General features: G+C 41.6%; 1 protein-coding gene across 2 annotated transcripts in view; it reads left to right on the forward strand.

Annotated features, from left to right (window-relative positions):
• LOC109858063 (neuronal acetylcholine receptor subunit alpha-7) overlaps window positions 1–25,785 on the forward strand; it is a 209,969-nt gene that overhangs the window by 33,215 nt on the left and 150,969 nt on the right. For both annotated transcript variants that reach the window (XM_020434952.1, XM_020434951.1), the window contains exon 3: window positions 22,462–22,601. In XM_020434952.1, the coding sequence (XP_020290541.1) occupies window positions 22,462–22,601 (140 nt within the window). The remainder of the gene's footprint in view (window positions 1–22,461; window positions 22,602–25,785) is intronic.

The following is a 25,785-nucleotide window of genomic DNA, read 5'->3' on the forward strand; positions in this document are numbered from 1 at the left end:
CAAAGCACTTGCGCGTCATTGTGCTCAAGAAAAATCGTCGGTAAAAAAAAAAAAAACAAAAACAAACAAAAACAAAAATATTCCCGAGAATTGCATTCTTTTTCTTTCGCTACTTCAAGCGTAACGCCCCGTTGTAATGTATAGTTATGCAGATCGGCAAAACTTGGAGCACGCCGGCTTCTTTCGAGTAGGATGCACTTAAACTTTGCTCCGCTCACCGAGCTGATCTCGTAAAATTCCAACTGAAGCGACGTTGCTCGTATTACTTTCGCAAGAGATGCATCGCAGAAGATTGGGATGCAGCAAAACCGGAGAGAGGGAGAAAGAGAGAAAAACTGTAAAAGGCGCAACGAATCGTGATTTACGTCGCGAGGAATTCTCGCCATAGTTACGAGGTACGTTCCGATACGAACTGACGTTGCGGATCTTCTCTATCTTTCTGTGTGTACGCGTGTACAAATGAAGGTTGTTACGTTGAACGGAAATGTAATCAATGTTCGTTGCGCGCGGAACATATTTTACATGTGGAAGGAAAATGGAAAAGAGGAGGGAGGGGTGCGGAGAGAAATTGTGCGGCCAGGTGTCTATCGATAGATGGATATGGGATTTGAATTGAATTTCACAAAATCATAATTTTTCCAGCGTTTTAGTACGGGTTTTTTTTTTTTTTTTTTTTTATCAAGAAAATTCCGAGAATTTTTCATTAGTCAATAAAAATGTAAGGAATTTCACGTATACACTCAGCGTTAAAGCGGAATGTGCAACGCAACAGGATTCTGCACGTAATACAAACTTATTCGTTGACGTTACAAGTGTAAGATGTAAAAAAGTTTATTAAATAGAAAACTATCTGTTAAATAGAAATTTATTACATAGAAAGAAACGGGGTAAAAATGCAGTCAAGTCTTTATTTCGTCTATTTCTTCGATCTGGTTAAATGCGCGCGATTTTGCGCGGGTAATGACATAAAAATCCTTTGTTCGTTTCTTTCCCCGCGCTCAAAAGAAGTTTTCTCTTGACGAGATCTTGATTCGTGCAAATCCTTTGCAATCTCGCAACAGAGATAAAAAGAATTCGTAAAATGTACAATCGACACATGTACGGGTTTTAATTATCTCTCCGCGATTGTTCAAGTTGACCAAGTGTTTTTACGTAAAATGTGTCACATTTAAAATTGAACGAAGTGATTTCCGAGTTTTAAAGAATTACGCTTTTACTCGCAGACACAATTTTTCTTTGTAAGTTGTTTTCTTTGTAAGTAATAATATACACATTCAGTTACAACACACAACTATTGTAATGGATGAGACTCAGGTGCAAACGAACCGACAGGTGGGAATTAAATGCAATGAGGGAGACTGAACGCGTTTTATCGATACTTCTGCCGCGAGCAAGACTTCTTTGTCGACTCGATGCCTGCGATAGATAATCGATCCCCGCGCGACTCGGTGAGCTTCGCCGTTTCTTCGATTTATCGTACATGTCGTCCGGAATGACAAACGATATCTCGGTCGCGCTTCTCCCGAGACCCAAGAGAAGATCTCGTTCTTTGCACCTGTTACCTTCTTCCGTTTCTGTTTCTTCGTCATGATTTTACTTTGTCGGTGGCTCGCGAATGCCGCACATTCGCCGCAGTTAAAAACTTTGCGGTTAAAAATTGCTAAATAGTCGAAAAATACATTTGCGTTTTCCCGGGGAAAATTGTGCAAAACAAATATTGCACTTTTTAGAATGACTAGCACAACACAGACGTGAGCGCTATTATTGTTTTTGTTTTAACGTGTTGTGTCAGTGAATACAACCTGTCACCGCGATGACAGCTAGTATACACGTCTTACAAACCATAAAATACACATATGAGAAATGTCAAAAATAACGCATGAAAATCACACTCGAAAAATAGTGAGAAAGAGAAGCGGAAAAAATAAAAGAAAGAGAGAAGAATGGAAAAACAACACGTGACTAAAGTCACATGACAAAGAAAAGAGTAAAAAAGAAAATATTATACATATACATATATTATATATAATATACATATATTATAGATAATACACATACACACACACACACATATACATATATATATATATATATATATATATATATATATATATACCGTACTCACGTGAGGTCAGTGACCCCGCCTAGCTCGCTCGGCCGAGGTCAGTGACTCCCCCCTCACCAAGGCCGCGCGACAGAGGTCATTGCCCCGCCAAGGCCGCGCGGCCGAGGTCAGTGACCCCGCCAAGGTCGCGCGGCGGAGGTCAGTGACATTACTGTAGTATGTATATAATACATATAATACAATATAAAGTATAATATTATAAATATATAAATTATATGTATAATATGTATTATTTAATGTTATATATAATATAAATTACATTCACGTTATTTTAACGTGTTGTTTTTCTACTCTTTTCTGTCACGCGACTTTAGTTACGCGCGCGTGTTTTTTATTTTCTCTACATATACGACCAACTGTCTCAAAATCGCCTTTTATTATTTACTCTCTCGATCTTACCGATTCGATTCAACTCGATCAACCAACCAACCAATCGGCAACGCGGAAAAGAGGCAACAATAGATGCGATACATTCGGCTCCAAAACGCGCACTTCTCGGTCCAAATGACTTTTTTTATATAGGATAAATTTGCAGTAGATACTTTGGAATTTAATATCGTCGCGGAGAGTTTTGAAACATTTACAAACCAACCGGTTATTAGCGCGTTTGAATCGGAAAATCGTACGTTGATTTAATTTTCAATTTTCAACACAACAGACAAGCGTATTACTCGCAATAAATATGGATCGTTTCCCGAAATACTCTCGCGCGCAGCGGGGGCGCAAACTATTTCCGGATTCAACATGAAAAATGTCGTAGGCGAAGCGTTACGAGGTGTGTGTTACCCTACGGACATTGACTCGCCTATTATTTTTGTGGGATTTGGACACGTGCGTAAAATCATACAAAACAAAAAAATTATTGTACACCTTTTAGTGACAAATTTGCAACGGAAAATTTACCTTGAAATCTTTAATATCGTCGTGTTTTTTTTGTTTTTTTTTTTGGAAACATTTGAATGAACAATATTGCCTTGACCTAATTTCCGGTTTTCCGTAGAAAAGCGTATTACTCGTAATAAATACGGATCGTTTCTCAAAATATACTCTCTCGCGCGCAACGCCGGCGCACACTATTTCCGGATTCGACACATGAAAAATGTCCCCCCGAGGCGTCCGGTGTGTAGCCTACGGGCACACCGATTCGCCTATTATTCGTGGGATTTGACGTATGCGTTAACACGTGTATGTGCGTGCGTCTCTCTCTCTCTCTCTCTCTCTCTCTCTGTGTGTGTGTGTGTGAGTGTGTGTGCGCTCTCGCGAGAAAATAGTCGCCGGGAATGTGCGTTGACGCGCGTGTAGATATCCGGGATCAACGAGTGAAATATCGTGCGGAAATTTGATCCTCGATAAACTCCCCGTATTTATACTCGTTGTCTCGAAGCTTAGAGAGGAAAAATAGCTCCGCGCAAGTCCCGTTTCCGTAAAATAACCGATATCTGACGCGCGACATAGAGAGAAAGAGGAAAAATATTTCGGTCGACGAAGTGGTACTTACGAGACAAGAAATTAATTTAAGTTAATTTTCTTTCCTCTTAAGGAAATATGTGAAAAGAGCGGGGAAGGGTTAAGGGATTAACGTGCAAAGTTCGTGCAGCTAATCCCGGAGATAAAGTCACGGGGAAGTGTGTTTGTTCGCGTTCAAGGTCTGAAGTTCTACAAAACGGCACAAATCACACATCCTGTTTGCCTTGCTCACAGTCGAGATTTTCTATGCGCTCGAGATCAAACGTTCCTGCTTTTAACGGGAACGGTCGGTTCTCAACAACGGGAGAATCGGCGGTGCGCTTAAACGCGGGATTGTAACTTATTAGTATTGGTGCTGTGTGTGGTTTCTAACTTAACGTTTCTGACGTTGTTTTGTGTAAAATACTTTGAAATCCAAGATACATTCCGGAACCGCACAATCTGCTACGTCTCAAACAGAGATCGACGATTCAATCAAGTTAGTAATTTTGTTTTATTTAACACATGAGGTATATCGCAAAAGCTCTTCTGTCACGCGAGTCGCCGATCAAGTCGCACACATGGTTCAGACATCCGTTTCTGAAAAGACCGAGGGTGGCTTTCGGATTTTAAGCGGGAAATCTCTCTGACGTTCCAATATATCCACGGATGTTTCGGCGAATCGCGAGTCGAGCGTAATTTGTCTCCTCGTGCTCGTTAGTCACAGCCGCGCATATCGCGACGCGCTCTCCACATCACGGCGGTGTGAACAAAGAAGAAAATGTAGGTCATTTGTAAAACCGTCGATATCCGATACCCGCTCCTTTTTGTCGGTCCAAAAAGAAAAAAAAAAGGACAAAATGACTTATTTCCTGCGTATTTACTCGCTCTCGATGCGTTCCTCCACGCGTCTTTGTTATCTGCGCGGAGATAGCGTTCGGTGTGGGATTACTCATAATTGACGGACGAATCGTAGTTACACGTCGAATTTCAAAATCGATGCACACACACGGCGATGTGTGTACAAGACACCGGCGCGCACTTTCCGCACTGTAGCTCGTGCGCGCGAAACGAGTCTATCTTGTTAACGTTGTTTAATTAGACAAACGTGCTTGTCGCGCGATTTAAAGGGATATAAACCCTCGGCTCGGAGAATATTAGATCTATTGTGTAAGAGGATTCTCGCCGGGCAATGAGAAATTGTACGTTCGCGCGCACGCGCGCGCGTGTGTGTGTCATATGTATACAAAAATAATATATAAAGTCGCACAAATGCAAACGTGTGACGAAATCGTTATAACTTTTCTATATTTCACTCTATGTTTAATAATACGGAGAATATATTCGCTGTACTTTTGACGTATTTTCTGGATCACGTCTGCAGCAATTATTTAGTTCGTTTTTATTCGCGATCGAAGTAATCCTCTTACACACACACACACACACCCACGTGCGTGCGTGCGCGTGCGCGCGCGCATTCTCTCTCTTTCTTTTTTCTCTCTCTTTCTAATTAACGCGTTGATTTATTGGCAATTTTGTATTTTATGTTCGCAAACTATAACAGTCTTCCTCCCGTCTTTAAGAGAAAATATACACACGCGCGTTGTATATACGAACCCCGGTATCTATAGACGGCGCTCTCTGCGACTGACCCGAATGCCTGAAGCGGTATTTGATTGAACTGAATAATGTAGGACGAAGGGCATTGATTCGCTTCCAGATAGCCGGCAGTTCTCGGTATTCTGTGCAGTGGCGTAGCTGCCGGAGCCCTATCGTCTCGCGGCAGGGTTTCCCTCTTCGAATCACGATCGCGCCGTACGTCACATTCGCCGAGCGAGCGAATTTCAATTCACGTATTCCGACCGAAGTTGCGTTGTGGCAAATATCGCGTACGGTGAGGGAGTCATCCGCGGCGCGACGATACGGGCATAACGTAACGTAATTAGCGCGCGCAGTATTCGACGGCCGAATTATTTCCACGGGGTTTAATTACAACTGCCGCGCGCAAACTCGCTCCCGCTCTCTCCCTTTCTCTCTCGGAGAATTTTGGCATAACTTATGTGCGAAATACATCGCGCTCTCGAATACGATGTTCCCTCAACTCTGGTACAATAATGTCTCGCGTGCTGCCGCATGCGCTTTTTCTTTCGCTGCGATCCTTCTCTCACTTCGAGCCACGCCGACGAACACGTTTCATCCATCTGTTTTCAGCGTTCCCTTCTTCGTGCTCCACGTGTGGATTTCCGACCCCGTTCGCGCGAATATGCGCCCTCGGTGCGCCGACTTCTTTAAATGGATATTACCTGTTACGGTTCTCTCTCTGAGTGTGTTCTCTCTTTCTCTTCTCTCTCTCTCTCTTCCCGAGTGAAAAAAAAAAAAAAAAAATAGAAAGGTTTCAGTTAACATTTATCCAAACGGATGACACCGACGTAAACCCGCGTATAAATGCGGAACGGAGCATCTGCGTCGCGAAATACATCAGAGGCGGTTGTAACGTTCCCTTTAAATCGGAGCTCTTCCGTCGCACGTACCGCCGCGCGGCACATTTGTTGTTTAACAAATTTATAACGTACGGTGCGAAACCGCGCGCGTCACGAAAACGGGCCCTTCGTTTCGGCGATAAAATGGCGAAGCGTTAATACCTATTCGAGCGGTTACGCCCGACGATAAGCGACAATTAGGTGATATACCTGTATAGCGATGCGGGCAGCGGTTGTAAACCTGCCAAAAGCGGTTCCTTTAGGTGTCTAGCGGGATTGCTTAAATTTACCGTTAACTAAAATCACTTCTCTCCTCCTCCTCCTCCTCCACCTCTATCGTGTTTTTCGCGTAAGTGAATTTTGTTGCGGGATTACGCGATTGCGATTTTATCGGCGTTTATAAACGTCCCGATTTCAATCGTTTGGATGTGATTTCTCGAAAGTTTAATTTCCCGTCGCAATTAAAATTTCACTCGAGAGCGGTAGGCACTTCATCTCGTCGTTGCAAATATAAAGATTTTTTTCTTCCACCGCATTGTCGGAACATAATACACGTCCGTGGGGCTGGAAACTTTTTCCCACATTATTACGTTGTAATTACGACTTTCTATTAGACTCGTTTAATATGCGTTTTGAAGGGGAATAGAAGGAAGTTTTAAAAATAGTTATTTTTTTTTTTCTTCCCATCCACCTACTTCCCATTCCAAGTATTATGCGCGGCAACGCAAAGCGGAACGTTATATAGAAGTGCACTTTCCAATATTGATGTATTATTATTCATCGCGATATTGTTAGGTCTTTATATATGTATATTATTGCGTATATTACGATACTTTAGCGGAACGTTATCAAATATATACACGCACGCATGCACGGATGCACGCACGCACGCACACGCACGCACTTTGCACTCGAATACGGCCGCGAATTTGGAGTAAATGCGAAATATTATTATTTAGGTTAATGGCAAAACTCATCACGCGAATACGAAATTTAGATTCCCTTCAACTATGTCGCGTGAAAGTTCGTCTTCCAACTATCGGATTCATCTATGTACATATAAACGCGGATGTGTATATATATTTTGCTAATGCAAATATTCCAGTCTTGATCGCTCTCGCGAACTCGAAATATAATTCTTCTTCCGTTAACATATTCGTCAACTTACTTGCGCAAATGTGGTTTTGCATTTTGCTCCAAGTTCACGCGCTCACGTAGATGTGCGTGTGAGCGTGCGTTAAATTATAACAAAACAATTAAACTTGAAAACAAATCAAGCACGTCAGTCACAATAACGTTTGTTGAAGTGTAATTCGAAACTGCACGAATCGAATCTTAAGTAAAACCGACGAATTGAATTTCTCTTCTGCATTTTGTTCCAACGCACCGCGAATTAAGAATATTCGCTTTCCAAATCCTGCTTGTTATGCAACACGCGTTGTACGTCGATCGAGAATTGATGGCGTTCGCCGAATGTTAGATCATTTTTTTTCTTTTTTTTTTTTTTTTTTTTACGCGAATACATTTCAAAGATATTCGGGTTAATGGCAGGTCCCGGAGTGATCTATTGCGCGCGCAGGTAGAAATCACCCTCCGTGATTCGTACTCTATCTCTCCGGTGCCAGTGTTCTGCATGCAGAACGGCCCGGGCACATAAACGCCACCCCACCCTGCTTTGGAAACCGCTCGTGCGGTAACGGTCGAATTAATATCCCGCGCATGAGGTTATGAGACCGCACGACCGGAATCTGATATAACTCACTTCTGCGGAGTTATTTTCTCTTCTCCGAAGTTAATTTTTGCGAACGCGCTCTCATCGCTCCGCGCGCGAAGCTCTTTGTTCGGTTATCTGCTGTTTTGAAGGAAGCAAATTCGGAAGGATGCTCGAAAACCCTCGGACCGAGACAAGAAAGTAATTAAAAAAAAAATAATATTACTTTTTTAAAACCAACTTGAATCGACGAAATTGTGTCAAAACTATGAGAGACCATTTTATGTACGTGATATAATTGAGAAGTACAGAGGTTTTTTTTCCTTATTTGTACGCGAATAAATTTTTAAATTCTCTTTTGATCAACGACGTAGAATCCAAAGTTGAAAGACGTTTTCTCCGTAAGAAAACTGTCCGACCGTAGCAAAATTTGCGGCGCTAGCTACAGTTCTTGTCTGCGAACTTCGCGAACCAGTTGGTCACGGACGAATAAATTGCCGCGTCGTCGTTTGCGCTTCCGTGCGATTGCTTCGCGCGCCGAGTTCTTCGCCGATATCTTCTCCTCGAGGATATCAGCGGAGCGAAAACGTTTCAACTCGCTATAATTCCGCAATTATAATGCCCAGATATATCGAACGAGTTTGTTTCGCTACAACGCGCGTCGATCATTAAAACTTATAATTATGAAAACTTGCGTACGCGCTATTACGCGATGTGGTTTTTTTTTTTTTTTTTTTTTTTTACAAACTGAGTCACCAAGTTTTGCAGACTTGGCTTTTTGACGGAAAATAACGGAATCCGAATTTGGATTATTTTACAATCCGACGGTCTCTAATCTAGAACTATGCGGAACATCCCTTTGTAACACATGCACTTTACGAGGGTCGAGCAACGTGGTACAGGTGTTCTCTTCGTGTTTCATGCCGGAGGATGTCAGAAAGGTATCCGGCAGTATACGCAACACGTCGGTCGACGTCCCGAAACGTCGCCGTTGGTGGACGCAATTTACGGGCAACGTGCCAGCACGCGAAGACCATAAACCCTTGTACACCGATGCCGATCGCTGCGCGCCAACCCGTTTCCACACGCGCCGGATATCAATTCGGCCATTATCGCTCGTTTGATTCCCGAAGGAGCGCGTCTCTGACAGAGAACGCTCACGTGCTCATGTAATCGCAGGAGCATCGCACGCCGCATAAGCGATTTCCGTCGCATAATGCACATCGCGAACGATCGTTTTATCAGATATTCAATATGATATCCGAGAGATTATTGTAATCGGAAAATCGAGATAATGGAATAATAAGCGAAGAAATTTTCATCCTCTTTCCCGTTCTGTTTAAAAACGTCTATTACGTCTTTTTTTCTCAGAACAGTGAGAAAACTGATGAGTGACGTCATTTGTCAAACACAAACAATTGTGATCCGATAAACAATTTGGTTGGATAAAATTGGTTCGCGAGCCCGAACGTGTGTGTGTGTGTGTGTATGTGTGTGTCGCGGCAATCGCGTACCTTGCTTTAAACGATAGAAAAGACGCTCACAACAGCTCGAGTCTCACCCTTGCAGTTTTAAAACAAGGCGGCTATCGCGCGCGGGGCAAAAAATAATTTCCTCCACAAAGATTCCCGCAAGGACGGAGATCCAATAAAAAAAAAAAAAAGGCTGCAGAAGAATGCCTCGTACCGTGCGAGCCTTTATTCTCATCACACTGCAGGTATAATAACTCGTCGTAGAAATTTCCCTCTCGTCGTGAAAACATTATCCGGTATACACTCTCTGGGTTGGTGCCCACGGTCGTTCTATTTATAAGCGTTGCCTTTTCTGCTTCTCGCGAACTGTCTTTCCACGTTCCCGGCGCCCGGTATCTCGCTAATGGCTTATTTCTTATGTGAGACGAAGAAACGGGCGCAAAACCGGGAGGAGGCAGCGAATCGCTAATGAGAATTATCGTGTCTCTTCTTTCGCGCAAAGCGGCCGACTCGAGAAAACGACGCGAGATGTCCTCTTGAGTACATTCGTTACGGAAATGAACAATTGCATAATTAACGTCTTCCCGTTTCGCTTCTCTTTACGCATCTAATTCTACTTATTAATTATTAATGACGCTAATTATTAATTTATTACTTTTAAGCGGATACATATGTACGTTTGTGCATGAAAACTCGCGGGTTTTTTTTTTTTTAATTATCAAAATCAAGCTCCGATTCGAAACTACTTGATATCAGTTACCTCAATATATATCAGGTGAACATTATCGTCAGGTGGAATTGCGGTAATAACTTCGAATTTATCTTAGGAACAGATAAATTGTTGTTGCCCGAATCGGAATTGATTTATTTATGAATCAACCCATTTATTACGAGATATCGAATCGTATCGTACATTGCGCGCGTCACAATTTCCGTTTAATATTTAAAATGTCCATTTAACAAGTTTATGTAAAACAACATTGTTGTGTGTGTGTGTGTGTGCGCGCGTGTGTGTGCTATTCTATCGTAGCCGTAACGGCTCTATTTACGATTTGTTAATTTAACCGTGTCTTCTCGTTAGTTGCCGAAGTATGAGCACTTCGAAATATAAGTACTCGGCCAATTAAAGAACTCATTATAAGTTGGAATGGTTTGTGCAAGCAACAGATGTGAAAAGCGATACAATTCCGAAAATATTTTCACGTACAACAACAATCCAATAAAAGTCTCTTAAATTCTCGTTTGTAAACTCTTTCCTCTCAACGATGTGGATTTATCGTTTTCCGTACAAAATGTTCGCTTTCTCCGATATCTTTTTTGTTTTTGTTTTTTTTTTACAACGCGGAATTGCAATTTGTTTGTTTTTTTTTTCAATTTGCACTTCTCAGAGCGCAATTGTTATAAATTATATTTCGCGCATTCCCGTTTTAAATTGTCCCCAATTACGCATGTCTCCCCGGTTCTCGCGCTCTTCTCGTACATTTCGAATTGCCTCTTACCCCGGGGAAATAACAAGAAGCCGAGCTTATCGCGTCCTTGTTAGCGATAATGTGAGGACAAAAGAGCTCGGCGAGCTCGAGAGAAGTCGTCGTGTTCGCTCGCCACTTGTTTCGTAAGTTTATTAACGTACGACCGACTAATTAACCCACCCTGTGGTGGTCCTTTTAACGACGGGGGATACACCGACTTTCGCTAAGACACACGGAAATAGAAAAAGAAATACCGGCAGAGCGAGAACACGAGAGCTTGACGACGAGATGTCGTCGACCGTGAAATACCATCGAAAATCTGACAGTGTGAGGTAGCTCGCGTTTGCACCAAGTCAACGGGAAATTTGGCGCAGCCCGCGTTAATGAAATTCCAGAAACTGCGACTACGTCGTCCTCGAAAAGGAAGTTCTTTCATTAAGAGACATTCGACAAGTTTCGAAAAGCGAGATGGTAGCAAGAAGCAATCGTAATATTCAAACAGCTTCCGTATGGTAATAAATTACAGTATCTGTTAGGCATGTATGTATACTTAGGACGTCTCTTATTTTTTCTTGGTGAAATTTTTTTTTTTTTTTTTAAGTTTTTTCGCGGCACTCTCTAGAATGATTTTAATTTCAAAGGAATCGGTGAAAGCCGATCGGATAAGAGGAAGAAGAGCCCCTGAGCTCTTCAACATTGAAAAGATTATTTAAATGCATAAAGAATGAAATTTATTTAGAGGATGCCTCTGAAAAAATTCAAAAGTCAAAAATAAGAGCCATCCAAATGTATACACAATATTGGATATTATGTGCAAATTGTAATGCGCGAGAATTACAAAAAGAGAACACTAATTTTATTATTTAATTACGCTCAAGTTATTTTTGAATAAGAAAAAGTTCCGAAAGATATCGGAACGTCGATGTCCCAAAAATACCTCAATTTTCGAATTGAAATTCCCGATCAATAATTCGTTATCGAGACAACTCATCTGTCCTCTTTCTTTCAACGATATGAAACATCCGCGCTCTCCATATCGAATGATTGCAACAACATATATACACGTGCACACATATGTAAGTGGTATACATATTTTTATAATTTATTACACTAAGTGGGTTAAGCAATTTGCGGTGCAGAAAAAAAAAAAAAAAAAAAAAAAAAATTTTCGAAACGAAATCTGAATGAAATAACCAGGCGATGATTATGCAGATTCGCGAAATTCGTTTGTTTGAATTCGAAGCGGGTCAACGCGAAAGGAAAAAAAAACTAGGACAATGTAATTTAACAAGCTTTATATTTCACCGGGTTAATTCAACCAACAATTATACGTATAAATGATTCCGCGAAGCTGACGTACCTGGGGCGTGCCTGTAATTAACGGAACGCAGCAAGCGCGCGCGGAAGCGCTGAAATTAAATCATCTTTCGACCAATCGAGCTGGTGTATGAATTTTTGAGGCGCGCGCTTTTTCGTGAAAACACAACGCGCGCGTGCTTCTGTGTGTGCCGGTGCTTCTCTTACTCTTCTCCTCTTGGCTTTTCACCGCGCGTCTCTTTTGAGAGAGAGAGGATGACCCTTTATTTGCACCGAAGCTAATTACGGCCTACGAGCCCTAGGCGGGGCTGGGCGCGCGCGCGTGTCGCTGCGCTTTTAAGTACACGGCAAAGGGAGCTAAATTGAGAGACGGCGCCGCCATTTACAGAACGCATCACTGACGCGTCGGTCGATACGCGGCGGTTACCACACGCTTCAGAATGTAATCTGCGTATTTTGCATGCCGGTTGACAGCTCGGCGAAAAGGGGGCCGTCAGAAATAACCGCGCGTTAATGCCTGCATGCGTGGGCGGAGTAAGTTCAGACTTGGTGTATTACTTGACAATATCGCCGCTCAATTCTACGCCGCCGGGGTTTTCTCTTTACGGTGTAATATTGCAAGATTTATTTTTCCCTCTTAAAAAGATGATAATATCGCGAAATACGATCTCTACGAGATGTCTGTGTAGATTGCGGCGGATTCGAGATATCGAGTATCTTTTTCGAGAGAGTCGCTGGAAACACACACGTTCGAGGACGAGCTGTATGTGTTTCGAACGAACGCAAACAAACTAAATAATTGTATCGCGTGCTCGGGGCTCGCGGACTTCTCACGCGAAAATCCTCACGTCTCGCGCGCGCTTCTTGTTTTCCCCTCGAGTTTTGTGGTGTTATAATTTCGCTTCGGCTCTCTCTTTCTCCCGCGCGCGTTCACAGTTCAGTTCGCATCGCGACGACAATTCGCTTGGTTGGCTCTCTCTCTCTCTGTATCTTTTTCTCTTCGTCCCGCGCGCTGTGTTTTATAACACGGATGTAATGTCAAAAACGTCACAAAGCGAAAAATCCACGAGGCGCTTTTTACGCTCACTAAAACCAGATAGTTAACTCAAAGACGTTCGTGTATATATTTTTCAGCAGTTGCATCAAAGGCAAGTACCCCGCCACCTTGTCCCACACTTTTGAAAGGTTTTACTCGACGTGGAAACTTATATACAGTTGAAACTCGAATTATTTCACTCTGATCTCTTAGATTGTGCAACGATGTTCTCGATATTATTCGAAAGAACAATCGATGACGGATTTGTTGATGCGACTTTTATCACATTTTCCTTTCGTCTTTTATATCTTATCTATCTATCTATCTATCTATCTATCTATCTATCTATCTCTCTCTCTCTCTCGCTCTCTCGCTCTCTCGCTCTCTTAGAAATCCTCTCGTGACGCATCCTGGCAGGAAAACCTAATTTAAGTTCCTCGTGCCACTTTCGATTTTGCATCCCGAGGAAAACTCGAACAATAGGCTCGACGGCATTGACAGTCTATTCACGTAGTAATGAATTCCATACGTTTGCATATATGGCAAGCGCAAACTTGTTTTTCACTCCAAAATTTTTCGAGCCGCGCTCGATATCGTTCTTATTTTTTTTTCTCACCAAGTTTTTAGTCTCCTTTTCTTTTTTATCATGTGTATTATTATTACGATCTTTCAAGAGTTTTTTTATTCTTCATCCAACGCCAACTTTTTCTTCTCAAAAATTGTTACACTTGAACCCTCACATTTCGCTTGCATCATACGCTTAAAATATAGAGAGATTGTTACATCAAAGTTTAATAAAAACTATATATTACGTTTTACATGCACGCACGTGTGTACGTAGGATGTATATATATATTTATATTTTATACATAGAATGAACGCGTACACGTATAATAATCGCGCTCTAAATGTCTGACTGTATTAAAGCATTCTATGTGCGCTTCTCGGGCTCTATTCCCCGATGGGAATTCGCATAAACTATATAGAGAGTTTCGCGTGAAATGGAACACCGGTGCCGTGCCTCTGTTGGCCGAAAGCCAATTAAGGCTTTTGATTAGACCGTGCCGAAACTTGAACTTGAGCTTCTCCGCGCGACCTTCCGGCGGTATAGTTTTCCTCCTTCGGACCGCACAACTATCGCGCACCCCCTATAGTATACGGCATATAATACTTGAATACGTGCGCCGCGCTATAAGATCGGTCAGTACGCGGCCGATACCGGAGGAGTAAGGGGCGATAGGTTTCCGCGAGTTTGAAGTCACTCCAAAGTCGGCCGTCGCACGTTCGTTTGTTTGCGCAAAAGTTCGTTCAAGTTTTGCGCCCATTTCCTTCCCCTTTTCTCGTTGCGATTTCGCAATCAAAATTGTGTGAATCGCGAGTTTGTTCGCGATTGTATCAAAGCGGAAATTTAAGCGCGCGGTCTCTATGAAACATCTGAAGTAATTTGAAATCTCTCTTACTTCTTTTCTTTCCCCTCTCGTCTCGCGCCGTCGTTGAATCGCTCACCCGTCTATTGTCGACAATACACATTGGATTCGATATACGATAATGGGAATATATATAATATATAATTGCGCGATATATATCTCATGCGGGTAATCCGATTGAAATGCCTTGGTATATATTATTATTGATTTACTGCGCGCTATTATTCCGCGGAGGAGGAGAGGAAGGGGGAAACGCGGCGAGGAAGGAATCGCGTCGATTTTACAGTTCGCGTAATCCCGAGGATCGGGGAAGTCTTGAACGAGGTACCGAAAATTAATCGCATCGTGCGATACGTTAAAAGCGAGCTTTTATCGAGAAATCAAAGAGAGATCGACGACGGCGAGGAAAAAAGATGAATTTCTCATCAGATCGATGTGAACAAAATCACTGTGTCTGTCTGTGTGTGTGTGTGTGTGTGTGTGAGGGGGGGAAATTTCTCTAAATTTATTATTCGGCGAGATCGGTACGGAGAGGACGGGACGAGGAAAAGATCGATAGAATACTTTGGTTGTGCGATACGCGATGTGATCAAAGTGTGCCTGGTAGTCGCCGTAAACCCTTTCCGGATCAATGAAGCTTTAAACTTTTTTACTAGATAAGAGCTGCATCGCCTTTCAGCGTGCTTCACGGAAGGGTCGCGATCTTTTACGTGAATTAAGTACACTTTGTCGTAGATAAATATGTCAAAAGAATATTCGCGCGCTTCCGTTGTTCCCGTTGAGTAAATAGCAGGACACACAATAAGAAAAACGGTAACAAGTATAACATTCGCTTGTATGGATTCAGCGAATTTAACTCGAGAAGCTTCGCAAAATATAGATCGTCTTTTTTAACATTTTTATTTCTCTCAAGCGATGCGACAGTCACATCGTTTCGTGCAAAATAACACGCTCTTTTACTTCTATTATGTCATAAACGTATAAATAATCAACTTTCAATACCAAATATCAATTTAAAAAATCGAAAATATCGTCAGCGGAAGTGATAAAAATAACGAAAAGTTTTTATATCGTGTACAGAGATTTTTTTATAATTAAATATATTTAATTTTCTAATCTTAATTAATTTTATTTGATTAATTATATTATTTCTTACATCTTAATTAATTTTATGTAATTAATTATATTATATATCTTACGTTAATTTTATAATCGTTAATTAAATATATTTAATTTTCTAATCTTTCTTGACGTTTTTTCCCGATTTTATGCAAGAATTACAAACAAGATTAATAGCTTTGTTTAATGTCTTGTTAAATTTTCATAAGTTAGACAGAGCGAACAGCAATCCTGCCACTGGCGCTTTTATCATTGGCAACTCTCAAAGTTGAATGAGGTGACAACAGGGATCTCTTTCGCGAACACGCAGAAACGAATAAGACACTCGCGCGGCGCGTCAGTCTGCGGAGAAAAAAATCTTTCCTTAAGATATGAAGGCAACACAGCTCGACGAAGTATCCTGTTTACAGCGTGATCAAAGTTACGTAGGCGGTGTATATTCTTCGTGGATCAATGGAGCTTCGAGGCTCTCGGCACGCCTCCGCTCTTCGGCGTCCTCCCTTCCGTCGAGCTTCCTTTCTTGCTTCCTCTCGTCTGCAATAACACACGAACGATCTTCGGACGTTCAAAAGCCCTGCCGGACACTCGGTCCAAGCTTTTCTTGCGTATCCCTGCTAAGACTCTCGTACTTGCGGCGAACGTGAGTTGTCGCTCGTTGTCGGTGACAGCTCGATCGTGTGCGAAATTTCATACACAATATTATTTAATAAATTTCTGACAGTAATAATTCTAGTGTCGCGAGCGATTAAAATTCGCTAACGCGTCGTCTCGATGCGAAAAACGCTAGAAGTGCGTACATATGCAGGCGCGAAAGTGACCGTATCATCTCGAACGTCAGCGTAAATAATAACAATAATTTCTGCTGTTTTCTTCAACACCTCTCGGGTACGGGAAAGTTTGTTGCCCGGGCACTGACTGATAGTTCTCGCTGACATTCTCGAGAATTTACCGTGCGGGAGCAAAGGGAGCGATAGGACTCTTGCTTGGCAGAGACAGTTTTATGGCGCTAGTAGCGCGAGCTAGTTTAGACTTCTTCCGAGTGTAACGACGGAAATGAAAAATGTCGTCGAACAACAGCACTGCTTTGCCGTTTACGAGACGAATGCGCTCGAAGGGAATAAGAAAATGCGAATATTATTCCTCGCATCTGCGTTTCTTTTGTCGCGCGTAACGTCACGCGGACGGTGTATCAAATTACCTTATTTATTAGGATTTTCTGTCGCGGAAACACCGCGAAGGAAAAAAAGCGATTTCGCTCGTGAGAAATATACATCAGCTGATTCAATTAACATATATTCTTTGTCGCGCGTTTATTCGCGTGATAACTGTAAATTAAAACACGTTTCTAATTGCTCGCGCGCGGCGAGCAATTACAAAGGCGCGTGAGTGAGCTAACGTATGACGCAACGCGAGACGTGTATCGCGCGCGACTAATATATATATTTTTAATTGCGAACTTGTTTCATTTGTAAACGCGGTGTTAATGTCGCCACATTACGGCGATTCGCCGCGTCAAAATTCGCGAGCAAAACGATAACGCGCACGTGGCACCTAAGCTGGTAGTAGTTTCGGGATCTCTCTCGCCGATCGCCGGAGCGAGAGTGCACGCGTGCGAGCAAATGGGCGATGTTGCAGCACATGCGCCATAACGGACGGACACGGTAATGTTGTGCCCTTATGGGAATTCTCCGCGCAGTATCCGCGATACGATAATACCATAAGCGATGGTAAAGACTGCGCGATCGCGTAATGCGCACGTAATTGTGTCTAATGAGAATTGCTTACCGTTGAATTACTTAATTAACGTGCCGCGGAGCGTAGAAGAAAATTCGATTCTTCCGAGTAACTTTGTTTTTATTCCGCTTTATTTGAAGTTAGTGCGTGTTCGCGGTGTTTGCGTTTTGATATTCTGTATTTTCATGAGAAAAATATATGTCATATTAGCGCACCCGCGCGGTGCATCGCGTAGAATAAACTGTCACTAACACAAGTCTAGGCGCGGAGGTGTGAAATATTCCGTTTAGTGTTATGAGCGATATGTCGAAAAGCTAGAGGCTGCGAGAGGTAATCGAGCTGTCGGTCACACGTGACCCACAGTTAGAGGAATTTCCCTGTAATGTAGATATATCTACATCTACATATATATATACGTATATTTCACCACACACACATGCATGAGAGAGAGAGAGAGAGCTTATGGGCGGCGTGTGTGATGCCCACGCGTGAATTCACGGGTGGGCGAATTTACACGTTGGTATTCAAGAGGGCTGCCATTCATAGCGCGGATTCTGCCGGACACCTCTGGAAGACTTAACCGGTCGAGACGATGAGGATGACGTCGGGGGCTGTAAAAACTCGCCGCCCCTAACGTCGCGCGCGTGTTCTATAAAAGTAATCCTATTTACCCCCGGTGTATAAGTTTATTGAAAGTTGCCACGTTCGAGGTTGAACCATACAACAAGGATGAGAAAGGATTATAAAGAATCTCCACGATAATGTGACGATAATGACAATGTGATTATAAAAGTTTCTCAAAGTGCATCAATTTTTTTTTTTTTTCTCAACGATGTACACATCCGACGTTTTTTTTTTTCGCAATATAATATCAGTACACACGCTCTCGCGTGTTAGCACTGCGTGCGTGCGATATGTGATGAGAGATAAATTTTATTTTAAATCGAACGCGATCAAACGCGGATTTGGAGATTGCGTATGAGATTAATTATTTTTACCTATCAAACGTGAATTGTGTAAACAGATTGAGACCGAATGAAAGTTTAATTGTTCTTTTCATTACTTCAATCATTTTCTCGACTTCTTTTTCTGATTGTCACCAGAATGAAAACATATTTAACGCCAAACAAATTAGTTAAATTTAAACCAAGTAGTTTTTCAAAGCATTACAAAGTGTGTGTGTGTGTATGTGTGTGTGTCTTCAATACTTCAAGTATTTGTTTGAATATTTGTTTTTATTTGACTCGATTGTTTCCCCCAATGTTAACACTCGTATTTTCTTGCGCGCATCGGACATTAACAATCGTTTTTTGTTGCAACTTGTAGTTTTGTTGCATATCGTCAGCGATGACATAAGAAAGAAAATATCGCATGTGCACGTGCCAAGTGTGTATACACACATACATACACGCGCGCGCGCGTGGATAAGCACATGATCTCTTCTTACAAAGACTGCTATCTCTAGCGGCACTTTCTGCGGGGCTCACGTACTTCGCCAACGGTGACGTCAAGAGCGACGAAAAGGATATCTGGCTACCCATTCATGTCAGCGTGTATTTCGACACGTACGACCAAACGGGTTTTACCGCCTATTATATCACACCAGACTATACTTGAAGCTCACACACACACACACACACACACACACATACACACGCTCTCTCTTTCTCTCTCTCTCTCTCTCCTTCTCTCTTTTACTTTACCGCACTTTTGTTTTCTCTTCCGATTTCTCTTGCAAACTCGGTCTCATTAATCTAAATCGACGCAGACGGCTAAATGAAGCTACCGTAGCTCCTTTGTCAGCCCTTTGTAAGGTATCATTAAAAGACCCGTCCTCTCGAACAGACCAGGTAATAGCAAGGCAAACCTTCCGCAGCGTTGAAAAGCCACAAATGACGAACCCGCTATTTTTTTATATTGAAATTTTCTCATCTCTAGCGTATTTCAAAATGAGTCAAATCGCCCTTTGTTTCTCTCCGAGGCAAATTTTTAACCCAACAATGTTGCATTGTTTACTCCGCCAGGTTTTGAAATAATGATAACAATGCTCCAGCTTTATCTCGTTTGAGGAACGCGCGGATAACGTTCTCTCTCCTTTTTCCCTCGTCTTGTCTCGCGCGGGTTGGGGATGTCGAATTTGAGAAATTTATTAGTGTGTGTGAGAGAAAAGAGAGAGAGAGAGACGCATGCACAAAGATAATCCTCGTTATTAACATGTGCGCGCGCTCCCGGTTGTTCTCTAACCCCTTTCGCGCGCCTTGTTGTTTCTCATCGTTAACAATTCGACTGCAGTTTAATTCAAGCGATAAAACAGCTTAATGTCCACCGTGGGTAAACTAACATAACGAAGCTTTATCGGAAGTAACGTGAAAATATACGTGGCAAAGTTACCGAGTTTATATTACGTTCGAAATGTGAGATTCATATACGTTATACGCTTCCGGGAGATATTACGTAAAGTCATTAAGTTATACAAATGGCATGTACGATGCAGATGTTGGGCAAATGTACCGTAAGGCGAGTTGGAAACGCGGCGCAAAGACAGCACAGCGTTATATGAACTCGTCCGTATGAAAAACACAAAGATAACAAGTTTAAATAACACAAGTGTAAACAACACATCTGTGATCTATTGCCGTAACGACCGTGCGTTTTTTTTCTTTCTTTTTTATTTCGAAAAATTTAATTAGACGAACAACTCGATTCGAACCAGCTTTGTGATTTATCGATGAAACAAGGCGCTAATTACAAGACGCGCGGCGCATTCCGCTAAGTTTTCAGTACTCTTCTTCATCCGTGGAAATCGCGTTAACGCAAGTTAACGCGCGAGAGTTGCGAGCGTAATTTTCCTCAAGTTCCACACCGGTTTTACGCACGTCTCATTAATTACTGCCATCGTCTCTCAAGCATTCGGCTTGGAAATGGCCGTTTCGACGAAGTTGCTCATTGCCGTTTCGCCCGCCGTCGTCGTTGCTCGCACATTCGCAAGAAGTTGAGTTGCAAATCTCGAGTTACTTCCGTGCGAGAAATCGCTAAAAGTGACACACACACGTTTGTTCTTTGACGTTAGCGTCGATTTTTTTCAATTCGTCAATCGAAGCGAAACGTCGGCCGATAACGCATTGTCGAGTCTATAATTTTTTTTTCGCATCTCACGCCTTTCCGCAAATTGCCGCTTGTTACCAGTCACAAGCGGCTAATTAAACGAGCGCTTTGATTTATATTTTTCCGCTCGCGGGCGAAACCGATAAATCGCTCAGTGTTGACCCGTTGGGAATATGCGCGATGGTAAATTACTTTTTTTCTTTTTTTTTTTTTCGCCACATAATTAATTGCAGCTCTAATAATTCGACCCTGTTTACACACAGGGCACGTACAGTCAAACGCGCGCCATGCGTCCCTACGATGGGGCGTTACAAAGGTGATTAATCAACGCGCAACGCGATATGCCCGCAGTGTATAAACTAGAAATTAACGTCGGAATCGATATACCCGCGTAATACATTCGACTAATCTGATTAACGATAGCATTGATTTCGTTCTTGTGTGTTTCGGAAATACCTTGTGACGATCGCTCGCGAAAATCATTAGCAGCGTAGGACGCGAGTATAGATGTGAGCGTAGATTATCGTAGACGATATATCGGATTATCGTAACGCGATCGGATGTATCATCATTCCAATCGGATGCAATTAGCGATTTGAATTTATTCTTTTTTATCGCAAAAAATTTATACGTAAACATTCTCAGACGGTGTATTTCATATTACGCACGAAATTTCTTTGATCGATTCGAACGACTTCGCGAGTTTCGGAAAAATTCGAGTTGCGTAAAGCGCACGCGCGCACGTGATTATCAGACGTAGCGGAATTTGCAATGCGATTGATACTGTGAAACTGAGAAATTTTGCACAAGTTCGGACCTCTGATATTTCGCTCGAACTCGGAATATTAATGTTTCTATAGAGGAAAGGGAGAGAGAAAAAGACGACCGCGAAAGAAAAAGAATCCGGGCAATAGAAAATCGTGCGTCTCCTCATGACAGTTTGAGTATCGAGGCGCACGCCGGGTAGAGGTATTTGTCGCAATCTCTCGCGATACCTCTTGCTTGTTCTCAATGGTCGCACGTGCGCCGAATTCAGAAGCCGCCCAGCCGACGGCCATTATTCTCCCTTTGGACACGGTCCTGTTGCATTTCGTATTCGGCGCCCGGCGAGCGTCGCACACGGAACTTAAACTCGGTTCCGCAGCAGCACGTGCTCGAATACAATTTGGTCCCCTAGACTTCGTGGGAGGAGGGAAGGAGGGAAAGAGAATACGTCGGGTTTGTCAAAGGATTAAGGCAGTTTGCCTCGCTCCTCGTTTAACTGCGATAGATCGAAACACACAGTACGCGAGATAGGTCGAGCCAAGCTCCGAACGGAGCTTCGGAGTTTGTTACCGAACTTCCCGTCGACGACGCTTACGCGTGTTGCGAACTTGTCAACTTAATTGACGATGTGCATTAATTTGGTCCATCTGGCGCACAAAGATTAGCGCCCAAGTCGGTTGCCCAAGTCAGCAAACTCTTGCGGAGGTTTTAGAAAAAAAAAACCCTTATGAATTTATTTGCGCGCGCGCGCGTGCACAGATATTGAATTTTATTGCAAAATGAAAAAGGGAGACACAAACGTACTTCGCAATTTAATCCTATTTGCGAGCAATTATACTGATAGTTATATACACGTGGTAGAAATGTACTGACAACGCCTTATAACGTTCGTATTACCGGCCAATCTATGTAATGTGTTTGTTTTTGAAATAAAGAGCTTTATATACGAGCGCTAAAAACAACGTTGTCGTTTGAAAAGCGCGCTCCGCGCTCTGCAACGAAAACAAAGGAAGTGTTTCAAGAATCGTTTGTTCTTGTGACAAAAATAATTACACTGTCTCTCTACGTTTCGGAAAAGCAAGGTCGGATGGAAATTCTTTTTTATTTTCCCCTCCCGCGTATCCGTTTGTAAATACGCTTTGACGAGGGTCGCGATGATGACGTGTGTGTCTCTCCTTTCTCATACCCTCCGGAATATAACACATTTATAGTTCCTGACTGACATTCGTTTTTTTTTTCTCTTCCATTGTCGCAGAAAGCCTTTGCGGGTACCACGAGAAACGCTTATTGAATCACCTGCTGTCAAATTACAACACCTTGGAGCGACCGGTCGCGAATGAGAGTGAACCGCTGGAGGTCAAGTTCGGCATTACGTTGCAGCAAATCATCGACGTGGTAAGTCGTGAAATCTCTGTCTCGTAAGTCTGTATTAAATATTGATTAATGAGAAGTAGAATTTTCTACATCTAAATATATTTATCTATTTATTTTATATATATTTAAATTTTATCTACTTTTATACATCTAAACATATACATTAGGGTGACTCTTATTTTCGACTCTTTTTCGCGGCACCCTCTAGAATGGTTATAAATTGCTAAAAAGATAATCTCTGTGAAAAAGTCCAGCCCGATCGGATAAGGGAAAAACATTAAAAAAAGTATTTAAATTGCAAAAATAATTTTTTTTATGTTTAAGGGCTCAGAGACGCCTTTTTCCTTTATCCGATCGAGCTGAATTTTTTTACGGATTATCTTTTTAGCAATTAAAATTATTTACGGAGGTATCGCGGAGATATCGAAGCGAAAAACATTCAAACAAATTTTTGCCAGAAGTAAATAAGAACCACTCTAATGCGCATATATAAATTGTTTTATTGCGCGTAATAACAAAATGTGAAAAAAAAAAAATAAACCTGCAAATTACATGTACATTTCCGACAAATAAATAAGTGTCGCAAAGAGCGATATATTATATACAACATAAATAATATATATACAATATATTATTTATATTAACCCTTCAGTGCCAGACAAAACACATGATCTACACATTGTCCAGACTGGGTCTATGAGATCCACGCGACTTTAAGTTTGAGTATCTCCGCAAGAAACAATATTTTTTCACTTTCTCATTTTTAATCGAAAAGTTGAACGATTCTGCGTTGAGAAACAAACAGATTGAAAAAGTCTTCAGTAGTTTTAAAGATACAAGCGTTTAAAGAGAAACGTCACGTGTCTTTAAAAATGTGACTAAGATCACGTGACAGGAAAGAAAACCAACATTTCTGGCATTGAAGGGATAAAGAATGCATGATAATACGGATTTGAGAATAACGAAATTAAGTTATTAATATTATAAAAAATTAAATAGTTATATATTTTTTGTATTTAATTAATTATACAAGATATTTCTCTCGGCGGATTTATCGTTGCATTAAACAACACTTGAATATAACATGTAAATTAAATGTAACACGTGTATTACGACGATAGTTGGAGCAAGACATTGACTGTGAGCAGTTAAATACGGTAGTCTGCTAAGGGGGTTCTAACAACATCCAAAGTTGTGCCTCCCAAAGCATATAGTTAAGGCTGATAGTAGTGAATATGTTTGAGGTCTTAAGGGTTCCATTATAACGTTGCTATTCGCCTGTTCGTGTGAACTCTCGAGATAAGGAACGCGCCAAGATTAGCCGCGCAAGTTTTTGCACGTCAAAATATCGGAGCTTATCTAAATGAGAGCGCGGTTAACAGTGAACGAATGAAGCAAGATTGCATTACTCTCTCTCTCTCTCTCTCTTTCTCTCCATCTTCGCTCTTCCCGTCGTGGTTATTTACTTCCACCGACATTATGTACAGCGTAATCCCGATGAACGTGATATACATAAGCGCGGAACCGGTTCTCAAAGAAAAATCCGAATGAGCGCGCTTAGTAACGGGCGAAACAAAGAAAAAGAATTCCTACCGCGCGTCCGTTAATTTTTCTACTTAGGGAAATTTTCCGTTTTGCTAATTGTTTCAAGAGGAGAACGCTCGTTGAATTTTTTCGCAAGTTAATGTTCCATGGAACATTAAGATGTGATCAAATTGTTCGTGTTACTCCAGTTTCGATAAGCAAAAACAAAAAAACGAACAAAAAACCGGAAAGCGGGAGAGCGAGAGCAATTATATATATTTTTTTTTATTTTGTTATCGCAAAGATACAAACATGTTCGTGAATAAACAATCGGAAGGTTAAAAATCGGATAAAACTGCTCGAATAAAATCGGACGCGGATGGTCACTTCGGGAATATAAAATTTCCAGGAAGAGAGAAAAATACTTACAACTTATCTTGATACTCGAGAAGTAGAAAATATTGTGCGGACGTAGTATGTAGACGAATTTATTGTACACACGTACACACATACACACACACACATACATACATAGAGAAAAACGAGGAAACGTAATCCGATCTGAAATACACGTCGACAAAGACTTGAGCAATATCAGCCGAAGCGCACACGTCACTTTCTGATGGGAAACAGAATAATATTTTCCGCGTGCTCGGCAAATGTCGCGAAATTTTATCTCTCCAGCTTTCTGTACAAATACAATCGCGTGCAAATTTAAATTTTCATCGATAGCGACACACACACACACACACACGTCATGTACATCAGCATTTTATGCTCCAGCATTTTTCTGATACACGCATATTATATGTATAACGATCAACCTTGCAATTGCAGGAATATCGAATCATATCCGCGAGCCAATTAGAGAATACTCGATAGCGCGCGCTATGCCAGTTCCCTGCGAGCACATTATCGTGATGCGTAATAAATCAAGTTTCGAATGATCGATATTCAACGAATATGTAACAAGTGAAAAACTTAAAAGTTGGCATTCGCGACCGCCGAGAGAGAGAGAAAGAGAGCAGGATTTTTTTTCTTTTCCCGATCACAATTACAAATTGACGAGGGGAATGTTTATTGTTCCGCGCAATCCATTTCGGTTTGCCGAGCGGACGAGGGGAGAGGGTAACAATGTAATATACATGCATATATATATATAGACCGAAACTCCGATCGAAGATGGTTTTTTTTTTCTCGAAACACTTTTACGGGGCGGCGTTAACAACCGAGGGAACATATCCGAGGGAATATATCGCGCCGACTCTCTTTATTACGCCACCAACCTTCTTGATACTTCACTCACCTTTTACACGTAACAAGGATCGTATAATAGAGATTACGTTTCACAGACTCTTTAATTTTTTTCTTAACAAATAAAGTTTGTCTCGACATTCTTTGGATTTTCTCAAGTTTTTATTTCAAGTAAACGAGTGTAACGTTAGCATTCCTGTGTGATAAGCGCATATAATTATTGTACAAAACAAATACACAAACATTTTTCCGCAACAAACATCGTCAAAACTTCCTTTGTGTTTATACATATATATTTTTCACAAAGGATAAAGTTCTATCTGAATAACACAACTCCGTGTATCTCGTCTTATTATTTGGTATTATTTGGTATTGTGTCATCATTATATGTTACCCGCTTTCTTTGTCGCGATTACGTGCGGTCTCG

Source organism: Pseudomyrmex gracilis, unplaced genomic scaffold (genome assembly GCF_002006095.1).
Source record: "Pseudomyrmex gracilis isolate BER0280 unplaced genomic scaffold, ASM200609v1 scaffold_185, whole genome shotgun sequence".
Classification (NCBI taxonomy): domain Eukaryota; kingdom Metazoa; phylum Arthropoda; class Insecta; order Hymenoptera; family Formicidae; genus Pseudomyrmex; species Pseudomyrmex gracilis.